Source organism: Sus scrofa, chromosome 15, assembly GCF_054392235.1.
Source record: "Sus scrofa isolate SSC_HxYL_T2T_F1_AM1 chromosome 15, Sscrofa_HxYL_maternal_Yorkshire_Landrace_v2.0, whole genome shotgun sequence".
Lineage (NCBI taxonomy): Eukaryota > Metazoa > Chordata > Mammalia > Artiodactyla > Suidae > Sus > Sus scrofa.
Genome location: NC_139397.1, coordinates 62,650,091 through 62,667,193, shown reverse-complemented (window position 1 = coordinate 62,667,193; position 17,103 = coordinate 62,650,091). Strand labels below are relative to the sequence as shown.

The 17,103-nt window shown below is 46.8% G+C and overlaps 1 protein-coding gene, 1 long non-coding RNA gene and 1 pseudogene across 3 annotated transcripts in view; all 3 read right to left on the bottom strand.

Moving 5' to 3' along the window:
* Window positions 1-17,103, bottom strand: part of LOC146395873 (uncharacterized) — a 979,457-nt gene that overhangs the window by 810,763 nt on the left and 151,591 nt on the right. The gene's annotated exons all lie outside the window — the stretch shown is intronic.
* GOT1L1 (glutamic-oxaloacetic transaminase 1 like 1) lies at window positions 2,121-8,784 on the bottom strand. Of its 2 annotated transcripts, none has more exons than XM_085000087.1 (9): window positions 8,674-8,784; window positions 7,271-7,452; window positions 5,537-5,648; window positions 4,925-5,034; window positions 4,624-4,716; window positions 4,379-4,529; window positions 3,483-3,648; window positions 2,859-3,001; window positions 2,121-2,324 (listed from the first exon to the last, which is right to left on the bottom strand). In XM_085000087.1, exons 2-9 carry the CDS (start codon window positions 7,445-7,447, stop codon window positions 2,182-2,184), a joined length of 1,095 nt encoding a protein of 364 aa, XP_084856213.1. In that variant the 5' UTR covers window positions 7,448-7,452; window positions 8,674-8,784; the 3' UTR covers window positions 2,121-2,181. The 2 variants fall into 2 exon arrangements, with proteins under 2 accessions (XP_084856213.1, XP_020931809.1); XM_021076150.2 differs by having other exon boundaries at window positions 8,556-8,783.
* LOC110256912 (alpha-ketoglutarate dehydrogenase component 4 pseudogene) lies at window positions 12,310-12,605 on the bottom strand (annotated as a pseudogene).

The window sequence follows — 17,103 nt, the reverse complement described above, 5'->3', positions numbered from 1 at the left end:
AAGTTTACATGTTTTAGGAGTTCCTTGGTGGCCTAGCAGTTAAGGGTCCAGCATCGTCACTGCTGTGGCTTGGGTTAGATCCCTGGCCCAGGAACTTCTGAATGCCATGGGTGTGGCCACAAAAAAAAAAAAAAAAAAAAAAAAAAAAGTCCTAAGAGGTAGGCAGGCAAGTGGGTAGATAGCTGGGTAGATAGCCAGTGGAAGCTGTCCCACTTTCTATTACTGAGCCACAGAAGTCACTCTATTTGTTAGAAATTCTCCCAGAGCAAGGAGAGTTAAATTCTGCTTGTTTTGTTTTGTTTTGCTTTGTAGGGCCACACTTGTGGCATATGGAACTTCGCAGGCTAGGGGTCAAATCAGAGCTGCAGCTTCTGGCCTACACCACAGCCACAGTAATGCCAGATCCAAGCCACATTGCCAAGTCTGCGGCCTACATCACAACTCATGGCAATGCTGGGTCCTTAATCCACTGAGTGAGGCCAGGGATTGAACCTGCATCCTTATGGATACTAGTCAGGTTTTTAACCTGCTGAGCCACAACAGACACTCCCATGTCATTTTTTATGATTAACTCCATTTTTACCCTGAGAGTTGTATTTCCCCAGCTGAGGTGGAGGGCACCATAAGAGCAGCAATTGTGTCTTATATCTTTTAGTATCCTGGGGGTTTGCAGAATTTCATATAATAACAGACACCCAATAATTTTTTTTTTATTTTTAGGGGTGCACCCGGGGCATATGGAGGTTCTTAAGCTAGGGGTCCAAACGGAACTGTTGCTGCCGGCCTACACCACAGCCACAGCAACTCAGGATCTGAGCCACGTCTGCAACCTACACCATAGCTCATGGCAACGCTGGATCCTTAACCCACTGGGCAAGGCCAGGGATCGAACCTGCATCCTCACGGATGCCAGTCAGATTCATTAACCACTGAGGCACAATGGGAACTCTAGATGCCCAATAAATATTAATCGTGCCAGGGACCCTTGCTCAGATCATTCTCAGCCCTGGAATATCTTTCCAGCTTGCTTTTGCCTGTTATCCCAATCCCAGTCATCCCCCAATAGCCAAACCAAGTCCTACCTCCACCTGAGATCTTCTTCAGCTATTCTGGCCCACATTAAACCATTTATTAAAAAAAAAATTATTTTCTAAATTTCTCACATATTTACTGTCTGTATAATCTATCATGACTTTTCAGTTACATTCAGCCTTGAAATGTCACTTCTGTATCATGTTGATTAAGGTTCATCTTCCAACTAACTGTAAACTTCTGGAGAAAAATAATTCGATCATGCCTGTTGTTTGCATATCTTTTGATACTCAGATGCTATGGTCTGAATGTTCGTGTCCCCTCAAAATTCATATGTTGGATCCTAATCCCCAATGTGGCAATATTTGCGTGTAGTAAGCTCATGAAGGTGGAGCCCCCATGGATGGGATTTGTCCCCTTATAAAAGAAGCCCCAGAGAGTGAGGTTACAACCAGAAGGTACCATTGATGAACCAGGAGGCAGGCCTTCACCCACCTGAATCTGTTGGAGATTTGATCTTGGACTTCCCAGCTTACAAAACTCTACGAAATAATTTTATGTTGTTTACAAACCACCCTGTCTATGATATTTTGTTATAACAGCCAGAGCAGACTAAGACACCAGATCAGGGCCTTAACATAGTAGGTGCTCAACAAACATGAAATGATCAATGAAGGTAAACATTCCTTTCTTCTATGAGTTCCCCTTCCCCTTTGCTGAGGTCACACAAATGCTTCATAAACAGATGGAGGGGAGTTCCCATTATGGCTCAGTGTTAAAAAAAATGGACTAGTATCCATGAGGATGAGGGTTTGATCCCACTCAGTGTGTTAAGGATCCGGCGTTGCCATGAGCTGTGGTGTAGGTCGCAGATGCGGCACGGATCCTGCGTTGCTGCAGTGCAGCAGGCGGCTGCAGCTCCAATTTGACCCCTGGTCTGGGAACTTCCATAATCCACAGGTGCGGCCCTAAAAAGACAAAAAATATATTAATAAAATAAAAATTTTAGAAGTAAAATAAATAGATGGAGGGAGAGAGAGAGAGCTTTGCAGAGAAATGAATTGTAGTAACAAATAATCAGCACAAGATTTTTGTAAAGAGTAGAGCTTTTATTCTATTCAAGTGTCATTTACTTTTGGAAGATACTTTTTAGGGCTTTGTGAAGCAGACAGCCTCATTGATGCTCTGAGTGATGTAATCTATGTTGCAGGGATTGATACAGGTGAAGTTGATCCGACCATTCTTGGGGATGTAGACATGCTTTTTCTTGACCAAGTATTCCACCTGTTTGGCTGGTGATGACCACATGCTCTCAGATCCTGGGGTGGTCACCTCTGTTTCCCCTCTAGCCCAGGGTGGATTACAGGGGATAGGAGGTGTCAGCATGTATGGGGATCCAGAAGACTCTTTAAAACAGCTCTAGGAGTTCCCATTGTGGCTCAGGGTAACAAAATGGACTAGTATCCATGAGGATACAGGTCCAATCCTTGGCCTCACTCAGTGGGTTAAGGATCTGGCATTGCCATGAGCTGTGGTGTAAGTCACAGACACGGCTTGGATCTGGTGTTGCTGTGGCCCTGGCATAGGCTGGTGGCTACAGCTCCAATTAGACCCCTAGCCTGGGCACCTCCATATGCCGCGGGTGTGGCCCTAAAAAGACCAAAAAAAAAAAAAAAAAAAAAAGCAGCTCTACTTTCCTCAGGAAAGAATCCAAAATCTGGACTCCGAAGCCAGGAACTGGTCAACGAATCCTTGATGTTTATGCTTAAATACAAGCCCAAATACAAAATCAGAAAGGGAGGAGCTTCCCCTTCCTAGACACTTACAGTTGAGTCCAAGATAGCTATGGGATCCCTTCTGCTCAGTGATGTGATCCCAGGAGCCAGGGGTTCCCAGGAGCCGGAGTTTCTCCTTCACCTTTTCCTTGATCAGCATAATGTTTTCTATAATCCCTTCCAGACTCTGCTTCCTGTCAAGGGAAGGACAGCAAGAAATTAGAATGTGAGGTCCCCCCAAACCCCATACTCTCAACCTCCTCATTGCCTTTCCACTCTTCTCCCTTCAAAAGTGGTGGAGCCAGGCATCTGGAATGGTTAGAAATGGGACAGGGGTCCAGCACATATTATTGTAAGCAAGCAAAGCAGCCTCTTGGCCAGACTTTGCCAGTATAGTAATCCCTTGGTGCTTCCTCATCTCCTTCTGCAATCTGGAAACATTCAAAGAATTCAATAATAATTTGACCTGTGTCCAAAGACATTCTATTGCCCACTCCCCAAAGGTTGGGCAACCCTTGGCTTAGCCAGTGCCATTGATACACAGTGGCTCCTCAATAAAGAACAGAGAGGCAACACAGGCAGGCAGAGAAGCACCCACTGCATCCGGTAAATCAGCAAGACTATGGGCATCCGGAGGCTCTGCCCGCCCCACCCCGCACCTACCCCCACCCTTACCATTCTTCTTGCAAAGCAGGGTTACAGAGGATGGAAGTGATAATGCGAGCGCCTGTGGTGGGAGGGTTTAGCCACAGGGCCCTGGCGAAGTTCATCAGCTGGGAGAGAACACGCAGCAGGAGCTGGTTGTTGAGTGCCACCACGACAAGGATCCCCACTCCTTCATCTGTGGCATTGGAACAGACAGCCTGTCTCAGTTTCCCCCTCCACTCCCAGGGCCTTCCCCTCAGTCTCTGCCTCTAGCCTTGCAGAGGAGAGAGCTGGACTACAGGGTCCTCACCCTAGCCCAGCCAAGCTGGTAGCTGCCACAGGCTCCTTTTCCAGAAAAAAACAGCCACAAGTTAGAGTCTTTTTTTTTTTTTTTTTTTTTTTTCTTTTTCTTTCTTTTTTTTTAGGACTGTACCTGTGGCATACGGAAGTTCCCAGACTAGGGGTCGAATCAGAGCTATAGCTGCCGGCCTATGCCAAAGCCTTGGCAATGCCAGATTTGAGCCACAGCTCATGGCAACGCCAGATCCTTAACTGATTGAGGGAGGCCAGGGATCGAAACCACTTATAGATACTAGTCAGGTTCTTAACCCACTGAGCCACAACGGGAACTCCCCAAAGGTGGAAGTTAAAGGTGGAAGGGACCTGAAAGATCACTAAGTCCCACCTCCTCATCTTACAGTGGAGGAAACAGAAGCCTAAGGGGTGTGAGATGATTTAACGGAGGGGCTGAGCTGAGACTGCACCACAGCACCTGACTTGTAGCTCAGCGTCTTTCCCTTTTTCCTCCACAGTGCCCTCTCTGGAGGCCCAGGCTCTCTCCGGAGGGTGGGAGAAGTCAAACACGCCGATTGCACCCTGAGTGTGGCACTACCAGGCCCTCTCTTCTCCTTCTGCTTATACCATACCATAAATGCCAAAATTCTTGGACAGAGACTGGCTGCAGAAGAACTCGAGGTCTTGAGACACAAAATAGTCTAAGAATCTAGTATCTTCTTCCAGGTCACTGGTGGATAAACCTTGATAGGAAATGTCAAAAAATGGAAATATCTGCTTGCTCTGTGGGAGAAAGGAGAATGAGAAAAGGAAGGGGCTGATGGAAGAGAAGGGAGGTGGTGAGAGGGAGGAGAGTCAGGCAGCAGGGTGGGCTCACCTTCATCAGGGCCGTCAACTTTGTCCACTGACTTTGCGTCAGCTTGCAGTTACTGATGTTCCCAATCACGAAGACACAGCCGTGTGGGGCCTGCTGCAGGTAGAGACTGTCTCGTCAGGGACTTCCCCTACCACCTAGGTCATGGCACCGGGATATTGGGAAAAGTGGTCCTCCATGTTGATTGCCACTGAAGGACTAGGAATCCAAGCCTAGAAAAGGCCTTGGTGACTAGAGGGTGGAGGGGAGGAAAGGAAAGTTGTAAATCAGGTCTGGGGAGAAGTTTCTGAGTGGGCACCTCTACCTCTACCACATTGAGGAGCACGCTGGGGTCCAAGCACAGCTGCTCAGCATCCCAGAAGATGTATTCAGAAACTGTAAAGCCCATGTCCTGAAAGATGAGTCCATGCGGTTCTGTGGAAACATAGCCCCCCCCAATCAGCTGGTACCGGAAGTGGAGGTATGGAGGCAGACACACTGGAGAAAGGACCTGCGGGTCAATGCAATAACAGGAAAGGGACAAGCATACCTTAGTTCACCACCATTTTTCTCACATCAGAGAGTGAGGACAAGGGCGAAGGTTGCACATGAGCTGGGAATCAGGGATGAGGGGCTGGGGATCTGCTGTCACCCTCACTGGCCTATCACTCACCCTTTGTTTTCTTTTTTTGTCTTCTAGGGCCGAACCTACGGCCTGTGGAGGTTCCCAGGCTAGGGGTCTAATCAGAGATATAGCCACCGGCCTATGCCAGAGCCACAGCAACCTGGGATCTGAGCCACGTCTGCGACCTACACCACAGCTCATGGAAACACCGGATCCTTAACCCACTGAGTGAGGCCAGGGATCGAACCCGTAACCTCATGGTTCCTAGTCGGATTCGTTAACCACTGAGCCACGATGGGAACTCCCACTCACCTTTTTGAGAAGAAATGATGTAAACTATTTGAGAATCCCGATGCCAGGTTTTGAGGAACTGGGCCCCAAGTTGGAAAGCACCACTGTCACCCACAGTGTGCACACCCCCTGCCTGGCAGCAAAAAATAAGAAGTACAGCACTTTTTACAAGATTGATAATGATCCAGCCCCTGCAGGTGGTGATGTCTGCCAGACAAACCTGAGGAAGGGGGAGTCCCTTTCTCTAGGAGGTCAAAGTGATGTGCTCCAACACGTACACCTCCATGGATTCATTCAACCAGGTTTCCTGAGCACCTACTATGTGCCAGACACTGTGGCAGGCACTTGGGATACTTAAGGGAACAAAACGAATACCCTCTACCCTCGTGGTGCTCACATCCATACCAGGCATGGGCAGCCTTTGTCTGCAAAGAGCCCATAGGTTTTTGGGCCATATAACTCGCAACTCTGCCTTTATAGCAGAAAGCAGCTCTTGACAAGACAAGCAAATGGCCATGGCATGTTCCAATAATATTTTCTGGATACTGAAATTTGAATTTCATGTGATTTTCATGGGTCACAAAATATTATCCCCCCTTTGATTTTCAGCAATTAAAAAGCATAAAACTAATAATTTTTTAAAAGCCCCATAAAACCTTTTTTTTTTTTAGGGCCACACCCACGGCATATGGAGGTTCCCAGGCTATGGGTCGAATCAGAGCTATAGCTGCTGGCCTACACCATAGCCACAGCAACGCAGGATCCAAGCCACAGCTGTGACTTACACCACAGCTCACAGCAACGCAAGATCCTTAATCCACTGAGCCAGGCCAGGGATGGAGCCTGCAACCTCATAGAGTGATGGTGAGGAGTTCCCACCATGGCACAGTGGTTAACGAATCCGACTAGGAACCATGAGGTTGAAGGTTTGATCCCTGGCCTCGCTCAGTGGGTTAAGGATCTGGCGTTGCCATGAGCTGTGGTGTAGGTTGCAGATGTGGCTCGGATCCTGCATTGCTGTGGCCCTGGCGTAGGCTGGTGGCTACAGCTCCAATTAGACCCCTAGCCTGGGAACCTCCATATGCCTCAGGAGTGGCTCAAGAAAAGGCAAAAAGAGTGATGGTGATACGAGCACCACTTCAGATTCAGCCCCTTCTTGAAAGAGTTTGCATGTCAGCAGTGGGAAATGGACTGGAGAGTCCTGGCTTTGGGTTCTAATCCTGGCTCTGCACTTCAATGACTAAACTTGGGACTCTCTGAGACTCGGGGGTGGGGGGGGGCCTCCAAAGTCTCTTTCAGGTGGCTTTTGTTTTCGTTCTGGCTATGCCCACGGCATGGATTCAAACACATGCCACAACAGTGACAACACCAGATTCTTTTTTTTTTTTTTTTCCCCCTTTTTATGGTCACACCTGCAGCATATGGAGACTCCCAGGCTAGGGGTTGAATTGGAGCTACAGCTGCTGGCCTGTACCACAACCACAGCAATGCCAGATCTGAGCCACATCTGTGGCCTATGCAGTGGCTCAGAGCAACACAAGATCCTTAACCCTCTGAGCAAGGCCAGGGATCGAACCCACATCCTCATGGATACTAGTCGGGTTCTTAATCCACTGAACCACAACAGGAGCTCCTCAACACCAGATTCTTAACTGCTAGGCCACCAGAGAACTCCTCCATCAGGTTTAAGATTGTGTATTTCCCAATCTCCACTCCTTGTGCCTTGGTGAGTAAGGGAAGGGCCTTGCCTCTCACCCTATTCTCCACAATGACTTGGCTGTGTTTTCCAAAGAGGAGTTTCAAGGAGGCCTGGATGAATGATTCCATGCCCATCACCGGCGTGTACTCATAGTCCAGGGAGGGATCCTGGGCGATCTGTAGACGGATCTTGCTCACCACAGAGGACACCCAGGGTTGGCCTTCGCTGGTCATGCAGACTGTGAGAGGAACCACAGGGAGGGGCTCAGATGCCCAGCCTTGGCGCCTCCAAGTGTGGACTCTGCATTCAGCCCACAGATCTGTCCTGGCTTTCTTAGGGCTTTAGAGAGTTGCCTAGGAAAAGACAGCTTTCCTTTTCTTTTTCCCTCTTTATAAAAAACAATGTGTTGTTAGTGAATGTGTCTAATTTTCACCTTTTTTATTTTTATTTTTTTTTGGCCACTCCCAAGACATGAGGAAATTCCCGTGCCAGGGATCAAACCCAAGTCACAGCAGTGACAACGCTGAATCTTTAAGCACTGGGCTGCCAGGGAACTCCAATTGTCATCTTTTTTAAAAGGACCACAGAAACTGACGCAATTTTAAACAGCAAAAATGATAGATAACATGGGAGTTACAGATACATGTGACTAAACCAAGGTAACACTGACTTTCACAGGGGCAAGGCCTGGCTGCACCCCCAGAACAGTCCATTATAGAAAACTTTTTCTTTTCTTTCTTTTTTTTTTTTTTTCCTGTCTTTTCTAGTGCTGCACCTGCGGCATATGGAGGTTCCCAGGCTAGGGGTCTAATCGGAGCCGTACCTGCCGGCCTACGCCGCAGCCACAGCAACATGAGATCTGCGCCGCTGCTGTGACCTACACCACAGGTCACGGCAAGGCCGGATCCTTAATCGCTGAGCGAGGCCAGGGATCGAACCAGCAACCTCATGGTTTCTGGTCGGATTCGTTAACTACTGAGCCAGGACGGGAACTCCATTCTAGGAAACTTTCTTGGTTCAAGAACAGACGAGGGAGGCAGGTAGAAAGAAGAGATTGAAGAAAGTGCAACAACTACGCAGGCTGCAAGCATAGAGCTGGGAGAAAGGATACAGCTCTTACCACATTCCTGGAAGCCCCCGGAGAAGGGCAGAGAACACAGAATGCCTGGGGACATTTGCTGCTCTTTTCCCCACTGGGCAATCCTATTACCAGGAACGGACCGCGTTGCCCCGGGAGCCTTGGGCTATGCCCGGATTCCTCCGCTGCAGTGTCACAGTGCGCCTCTAGCGGCGATTGTCGTGTACTACACCTCACGCCACCAAAAACTACTACACCTCTACCTTTATAGGCCAGGAACATCTTGTTAGGGTAATTGTCTTGTTTGTAGGTTTTCAGCAAGCTGCCTTCTAGTTTCTGGGCCAGTGGCACATCTACGAACACGGAAAGGCTGGGCATTACCGCAGACAAGACCAAGTTTCCACTCCTATGCTCTCCTGAAGGCTTCTGCCTGGCAACCTTCTTCCAGGTCTGGGCCAGACAAGCCTGCCTCTTCCCAGAATCTTGGCTTCCAAGGCAGAGGCTCCAGACAACTGGTCACCAGAGCAACAGAACTCCGCCATTCAGTGGAGGGCTTTGGGAATATTCCAAGGGACCCAGGGAGAATCCCCTGAGAGAGGGCGGGTGGGGAGGGCATAAGGAGGACCTGGAATTCCCAGGTACTTCTCCCCAACTCACTACCTGCTCTAATCACCTGAACCCAAATCACAAGCCAGAAGACAGAATAAGGCAGGCTGCCAGCGAACTTGGAGGGGTTTCTCCTGCGGATGTGAAAACCTCAGTAGACCCAGAAGTAGTGAGCTGAGGGATACATTTAAAAAGATTCTAGGAGTTCCCGTTGTGGCACAGTGGTTAACGAATCCGACTAGGAACCATGAGATTACGGGTTCGATCCCTGCCCTTGCTCAGTGGGTTAAGGATCCAGCGTTGCTGTGAGCTATGGTGTAAGTCGCAGACGTGGCTCAGATCTTGCGTTGCTGTGGCTCTGACGTAGGCTGGCAGCTACAACTCCGATTCGACCCCTAGCCTGGGAACCTCCATATGCCGCGGGAGTGGCCCAAGAAATGGCAAAAAGACAAAAAAAAAAAAAAAAAAAAAAAAATTCTACTTTCATTTTGCTCAGGGCTCCAGATTCTTTTATTTATTTATTTATTTTTTTTTTTTGGTCTTTTTTCTTAGGGCCGCAATCACCACATAGGGAAGTTCCCAGGCCAGGGGTCAAGTCAGATCTGCAGCTGCTAGCCTACACCACAGCTCACAGCAACACCAGATCCTTAACCCACTGAGCAGGGCCAGGGATCGAACCAAAGTCCTCATGGATACTAATCGGGTTCATTACCACTGAGCCACAACGGGAACTCCTCCAGAATTTTAAAGGAATAGAAAACATTGTTTTCTTCCGTAATTATTTTCATAGAGAGTCCTATGTTCAGGAATTCCCAATGTGGTGCAATGGGATTGGCAGCATCTCTGTTGCACCAGGATCTCTTCGATCCTCAGCCTGGTGCAGTGGGTTAAAGGATCTGGTGTTGCCGCAGCTGCCTCATAGATCACAGTTTGTAGCTGCAGCTTGGATCTGATCCCTGGCCCTGGAACTCCATATGCCACTAAGTGATCAAAACAGAAGAGAAAGAAAGAAAAAAAAAATAGTCCTATATTCAGAAACTGTGATTTTCAACTTGTAAGCCAGTCCTGTTTCCTTCAGTTATCTAGAACCGACTTCTACACTTGTTAACTGTTTCAGCGGTAGCTGAGCAGCGAGTTCGGAAGGCCAAGATCAAGGGCAGAAAGAGCTGGCCTCTGGATGATCAGTCTTGCATTTTGCTTGCCTTTTTTTTTTTTTTTTTTTTTTTTTTTAAGGTATGGAAGAGAATTTATTGCACTTTGTGAGGCTTTACTTTCATAATAATACACACCCCTGGTACAGAAAGACCTATTAAAATTGCATAAATTGCATAAAAAGGTAAATAGGTTAATTTTATGAGGCTTTCAGACAATAAGTTTGAGAAAGTTTTATGATTATCAGAATTTGTAAACATGATTGCAATCAAAACAGTAAAATAAATCAAAGAACAAGATTTTCTTTTCTTATTCTTTTCTTTTTTCTTTTTTCTTTTTTTGTCTTTTGTCTTTTTAGGGCTCTACCCACGACATATGGAGGTTCCCAAGCTAGGAGTTGAATCGGAGCTACAGCTGCCAGCCTACACCACAGCCACAGCAATGCCAGATCTGAGCCGCATCTGTGACCTACACTACAGCTCATGGCAATGCTGGATCCTTTTTTATTTTTTCCCACTGTACAGCATGGGGACCAAGTTACACATATATGTATACGTAATTTTTCCTCCTATTGTCGTCTTGCAATATAAGTATCTAGACATAGTTCTCAATGCTACACAGCAGGATCTCATTGTAAATCCATTCCAAGAGCAATAGTTTGCATCCGTTGACCCCAAGCTCCTGATCCCTCTCACTCCCTCCCTCTCCCCCCAGGCAGCCACAAATCTATTCTCCAAGTCCATGATTTTCTTTTCTGTGAAAGGTTCATTTGTGCTGTATATTAGATTCCAGTTGTAAGTGATATCATACGGTTTTTTGTTTCTCTCTTTCTTTCTTCACTCAGTATGAGTCTCTAGTTCCATCCATGTTGCTGCAAATGGCATTATGTCGTTCTTTTTCATGGCTGAGTGGTATTCCATTGTGTATATATACCACTTCTTCCTAATCCAATCATCTGCCAATGGACATTTGGGTTCTACGTATAGATTTCTAAGGTACCTCCGTACTGTTCTCCATAGCTGCTGTACCAGCTGACATTCCCACCAACAGTGCATGAGGGTTCCCTCTTCTCCACACCCCCTTCAGCATTTGTTATTTGTGGACTTATTAATGATGGCCATTCTGACAGATGTGAGGTGGCGGATCCTTAACCCATTGAGTGAGACCAGGGATTGAACCCACAACCTCATGGTTCCTAGTCAGATTCATTTCTGCTGCGCAATGATGTGAACTTTCTTAACACCCCTAGAGATAAAAGCCATTTCTTGTCAAACATTATATTCATTTTGATCTCTTATTTTCCATTTTAACTATTGACATTTTTTTCTGAATACAGGTTACAAATAATTTTTTGTATTAACTCCTTAGTCTTAATACCACAAAATCACCTGTTTTACCTTGGCTATATTTTTATCATTTAGAGCAGCATAAGCCAGTTATACTTCAGTAACTCTGTGAATGCAAAGATATTAAGAGAGTTAAGAACAAATCATGGAGTCATTATTTCACTGCTCCTCATTTGATTTCAGGAAGATTACATCCCAGAAAGCTACAATTCTGCCTGGTATATTCTTTCCATGTTTAAACAGAAACTGAAAGAAAAGTGAAATTATAGGAAACCCATGGTAGTTCAATAGACATTGTGTGTTTTATTAGTTCGGCACTGTAATGCTTGATAATCAAGAGTAAATTCATAGGCTAACATTTAAAAGTGTATACTTTAATAATATGAAATATGTAAACAATTAGGCAAGCTTGTGGAGAAGCTGGCCCAGATACATAAATTAGGAGATATAAGTGTCCATCTAAATTTTCTATACTCCATTTTTTTTTACAAAATATTTATTTATTTATTTATTTATTTATTTATTTTTTGTCTTGTTGTTGTTGTTGTTGCTATTTCTTGGGCCGCTCCCACGGCATATGGAGGTTCCCAGGTCGAATCGGAGCTGTAGCCACCAGCCTACGCCAGAGCCACACCAATGCGGGATCCGAGCCGCGTCTGCAACCTACACCACAGCTCACGGCAACGCCGGATCGTTAACCCACTGAGCAAGGGCAGGGACCGAACCCGCAACCTCATGGTTCCTAGTCGGATTCGTTAACCACTGCGCCACGACGGGAACTCCTTACAAAATATTTATTAAAGTCATTTAATGTACAATTTTTCATTTGCCATTCTGGAAGTCCTCTACTGTAAAGACTATACTTTTGTCTGATGACAAACAGCAGCCACATTGGTAGTAATTATCCTGGACTTCAATGTTGGATAAATTCAATTTCTCCCTGAGACACAAGTTTCCTTCTTTATTTATGAGGTAATGTTTTTATTATCTCTCCAGTGTCTGGTGACCCTGAAGCATCAGCCAGTCTGGCGATTTACTTCTCTTAGCATGCTGTAAAATTGAAGAGTAAGAAGGTAGTGCTGCTGATCGCAAAACTTCTGATACACTGGGTTTGGGGTCGTCTCTTCTGTCTGGGAACCTTGTTAATGGAGGATGTGGCTTGACTACCTGAACGACCCCACTGGCAGACACCATCTGGCTGCTTATCATGACTCCTGAGAAGGGCAGCTTCCTGCTTTTTTTTTTTTTTTTTTAATGACTTTGTGATTTTTGTAGATGCTGTTGGGGTCTCAGCCAGATACATTTACCAGGCTTGTAGGTGGATAAGGCTTATCTTCCAGATCTGCATTCCAGATTGTCCTTGGCACCAGGAATCCACCTGACAGGTTAACACCCATCCATCCTCCCCCCTTCTCCCCTCTCCCCCCGAAGGAGGGACAGTCAATGACTGTCTGATCTTGCCCAAAAAGCCAGCCTTCTTGGGGAAATCTGTGTGGCTCAGTTTGCACTTCAGAACCCACCCCTTATCAGGCCAAGGCTGGACTTGACCTGAGAACCCTACCCTGCATGCTCCTTCCTTTCACAATCCTACTTCCCTCACTTCCTCATAGGTTCCTTTTACAAGGACGCTTCCTGGGCAAATCACGTTCCCCAAATCCCTGTCTCAGCCTGTGCTTCCAGGGAACCTGCCTTGATTGTGAAAGTTCTCTCCTTTATTGTAGAAAACTTTATTTTTTTATTTTTTTTTAATTTTTTTTGTCTTTTTGCTATCTCTTGGGCCGCTTCCGTGGCATATGGAGGTTCCCAGGCTAGGGGTCCAATCGGAGCTGTAGCCACCAGCCTACGCCAGAGCCACAGCAATGCGGGATCTGAGCCGCGTCTGCAACCTACACCACAGCTCACAGCAACGCCGGATCGTTAACCCACTGAGCAAGGGCAGGGATCGAACCCGCAACCTCATGGTTCTTAGTCGGATTCGTTAACCACTGCGCCACGACGGGAACTCCCTATTGTAGAAAACTTTAAAACTTCGAAAAATTATAACAGGAATTCCCATCATGGCTCAGTGGTTAACGAATCCAACTAGGAACCATGAGGTTGCGGGTTCAATCCCTGGCCTTGCTCAGTGGGTTAAGGATCCGGTGTCACTGTGAGCTGTGGTGTAGGTCGCAGACACAGCTAGGATCTGGCATTGCTGTGGCCGTGGCGTAGGCCGGCAGCTGTAGCTCCGATCAGACCCCTAGCCTGGGAACCTCCACATGCCACAGGTGCGGCCCTAGAAAAGGCAAAAAGACAAAAACAACAACAACAACAATAAAACACTATAACAAAGAACATGGATATCCTAGAGTCACTCTACAACCACAGTGAACATTTTGGTGTACCCTCATCTAGTTTCTTGTTCAAGATGTTTATGTAAGGATGTTTATGTTGGGTAAGGATCTGACATTGCCACAGCTGAGGCATAGGTCGCAGCTGCACCTCGGATTCAATCCCTGGCCCAGGAACTTTCATATGCCTCAGGTCCAGGCAAAAAAATCATTGATATCAAAATTGCCATGTCATTTTTCATCAGGCTTTTTTCACTTCACATTTCAGTTGTGAGAATTTTATCATCTATACCAATGAGAACTTTTTATGCCACAAGTAATAATAATAATAATAAAAAAAAACCCAAACCAAGCTAGCTGGAGAAAGAGAAGGCATTTATTGGCTCTCAGGACTGGCAGACCAGGTATATCTGACTTTGCTCATAGTTCAAACCTGAGCGTAATGCGTCATCAGGGTTCCAGCTTCATCTTCTGTGGTTCCCTTGGCTCTGCTCCTCTGGATGTTTCCTCTTTATTCTCTGGCTGACTCTGTGCTTGGGAGCAAAAGTGGATGTAGCAAATGTGCAAAAGGATATGCATTCAAGGAATTTGTACTGCAGCTATATTTGCAAATAAGCTAAATGCCAATTACTGAAGGAATGTTTACACTGATAATAGGAAATCTTTAAAATGGAATTCCATGCAGGTGTTAAAGGCAGCCCAATGTGTACAAATGTGGAAAAGCCCCAAGATACATCATTAAGTAAGAAGAAGGGAGGTACAAATAGAGAGCAAAGTGAGGAACATTTCAGGAGAAGTAAAAGATACATTTGCAGGTATGGGCACAGAACATCTCTGGAGGGATCATGAGAAGCAGGCAGCTGACTGCCTCTGCAAAGTGGAGCTGGCTGGTGGCAGCCTCCTTTCTGTTGGCTGCAATGAGTCACAGACCCATCCCTGACCTCATCATGGCTGAGGATAGGACACTCGTGTCAACCAACCTAGAGCTGTGGCGTCAGGAGGGTGTCAATCTCCCAAACTGCACAGTTAAGAATGGACCAAAGGGCTCACTAAAAGAGATTCCATGTGTTCTCAGAAATGGGAGAGGGGAGGAAGGGGCTCAGGCAGCCGGTGTTCATTGCATCATCCATGAAAAATTCTTAAAAACCACCCTTTTATTTTTGGCTGTGCCCACGACATGCAGAAGTTCCCAGGCCAGGGGTCGAACACTTGCCACAACTGTAATCAGAGCCATAGCAGTGACAATGCCGGATACTTAACCCACTGAGCCACCAAGGAACTCCTTTTAATGGCTATTATTTATTTATTTATTTATTTATTTTTACTTTTTATTTTTTTGCTTTTCAGGGCAGCACCTGCTGCATATGGAGGTTCCCAGGCTAGGGGTCTAATCGGAGCTACAGCTGCCGGCCTATGCAACAGCCACAGCAACGCCAGATCAGAGCTGCGTCTGTGACCTACACCACAGTTTACGGCAACGCTGGATCCTTAACCCACTGATCGAGGCCAGGGATTGAACCCGCAACCTCATGGTTCCTAGTCGGATTCATTTCCGCTGTGCCACGACAGGAACTCCCTAATGGCTATTTTTATGTTTGTTGGCCTTGTGCTTCCAAACCTATTAAACATCTATGGTCCCTATTGCAGCAGGAGGAAGCAGGAAAGTTTCCTCTCTGGACTCCAACCCCTGTCCCACCTGTGGCTACACAGAGTGAAAAGATTCTCACATGCTCCGATCATAGCCACCAATCTCCTTGCACAGAGTACCCACCCACTCTGTCTCCTCTCTTAGCACCCTGCTTGAACCCACTTGTCCTGAACCCCTCTCAGTCCAGGCCTTCCCTTTCTGCCTTGGGTCTCAGCTTCCCTGCCTCTGCAGTTTTCCTTCCCCTCTCCTTTGTCAGTTCCCCCTCTCTATTAGAACGTTCTCTGGAGCATACAAACAGGCAGCAAAATGCACATCTGAAAAACAAACACTCCTGTGACCTCACATCACCTCTCCAGCTATTACCCGTGTGCCAGTGAGGGTTCACCCAAGGAAACATAATTGCTGTGAGTGATGTGGGTGTTACAGGAACCAGACCTCACAGCACCAGAGAGGGAGCTGGGGGCATGAAAGTCCAAAGGAGGGAGCTGGAGGGTCAGAGAAAAATCATGAATCAGGCTGTCTGAACCACCTGTGGGTGACCATCTTAGAGCTTGCAGGGAAATTCGAGAAGCCAGACATCCTGCAGCAGGAATGGGACTGAGGAGGGGGAATGGGTGTCAAGGTCTATGAGAAGATGTGGCTTCTGTGTAGCTACTGTGGAAAGTAACATAATGTCTTTTCTATCAAAGGAAATCTTGGTTACTCCATTTTGCTCTGGTTTCCGCTGAAATGCCCCCTGGGACCCCCCTCCTCTTTACCTCTTCTCCCAGCAACAATTTGTTTCAACTAGCCAACCAGGAAGAATGTGCGCCCTGACCTGACCAATGGGAAGGGGACAGGTAAATCACCTGCGTTAGGGATAAATAGGGGAGAGGGTCCTTTGTTCGGAGCATGCGCTTTTTGGAGTACTGGCGCCCTTCTGCTGAAGAGCCTTGTCGAGATTTCTCTTTGTCCACGTGTCTCACTTTCCGACACTGATAACTGGAGCCAGAGTTATCTTAATTTCCAACACTACCACGTGTGGGGCTGTAGCCAAGTGTCCTGTGGCAGACTTAGGTGCTCCAGCGCTCAGTGGTGCATCCGTCTGTAAGCAGAGCTGGACATGGAATGTAGAAGCATTTGAAGACCAGCCGGATCCCTCCCAGCACCTCTGCCTTAGGATCTCACTCTGAGGTCCTTCAGGTATTAAAAGATGTCGCTTCACTTCCATCTCTTAGACCTTGACCAGGTTCCTCTTTTAGCCAATGCTAACCTAGACTCTAACAAGGATTCTGGGAAACAGTATGCCCAGATTAACCAAGATGACAGTAGGATCATCAACCACAATCTCTGATCTTCAGAGAGAGGAATAGCTATTAAAAGAATGTTTGTTTGTTTTGGCTCACAACTGTAGCATGTGAAAATTCCCAGGCCAGGGATGGAATGCTCGCCACAGCAGTGACAACACCAGGTCCTTAACCTCCTGAGCCACCAGGGAACTCCTGAAGGAGCGTTTATACTCTGTCTCCACTTCACTTACCAAGTTTTGCTGAACCCACTCTGATCAGCAATTCCTTACCTCCACACCATCAAATATGCTCTTTTCAGAGTTCCCATCATGGCTTGTGGTTAACGAATCTGACTAGGAACCATGAAGTTGAGGGTTCGATCCCTGGCCTTGCTCAGTAGGTTAACGATCCGGTGTTGCCGTGAGCTGTGGTGTAGGTTGCAGACGAAGCTTGGATCCCGC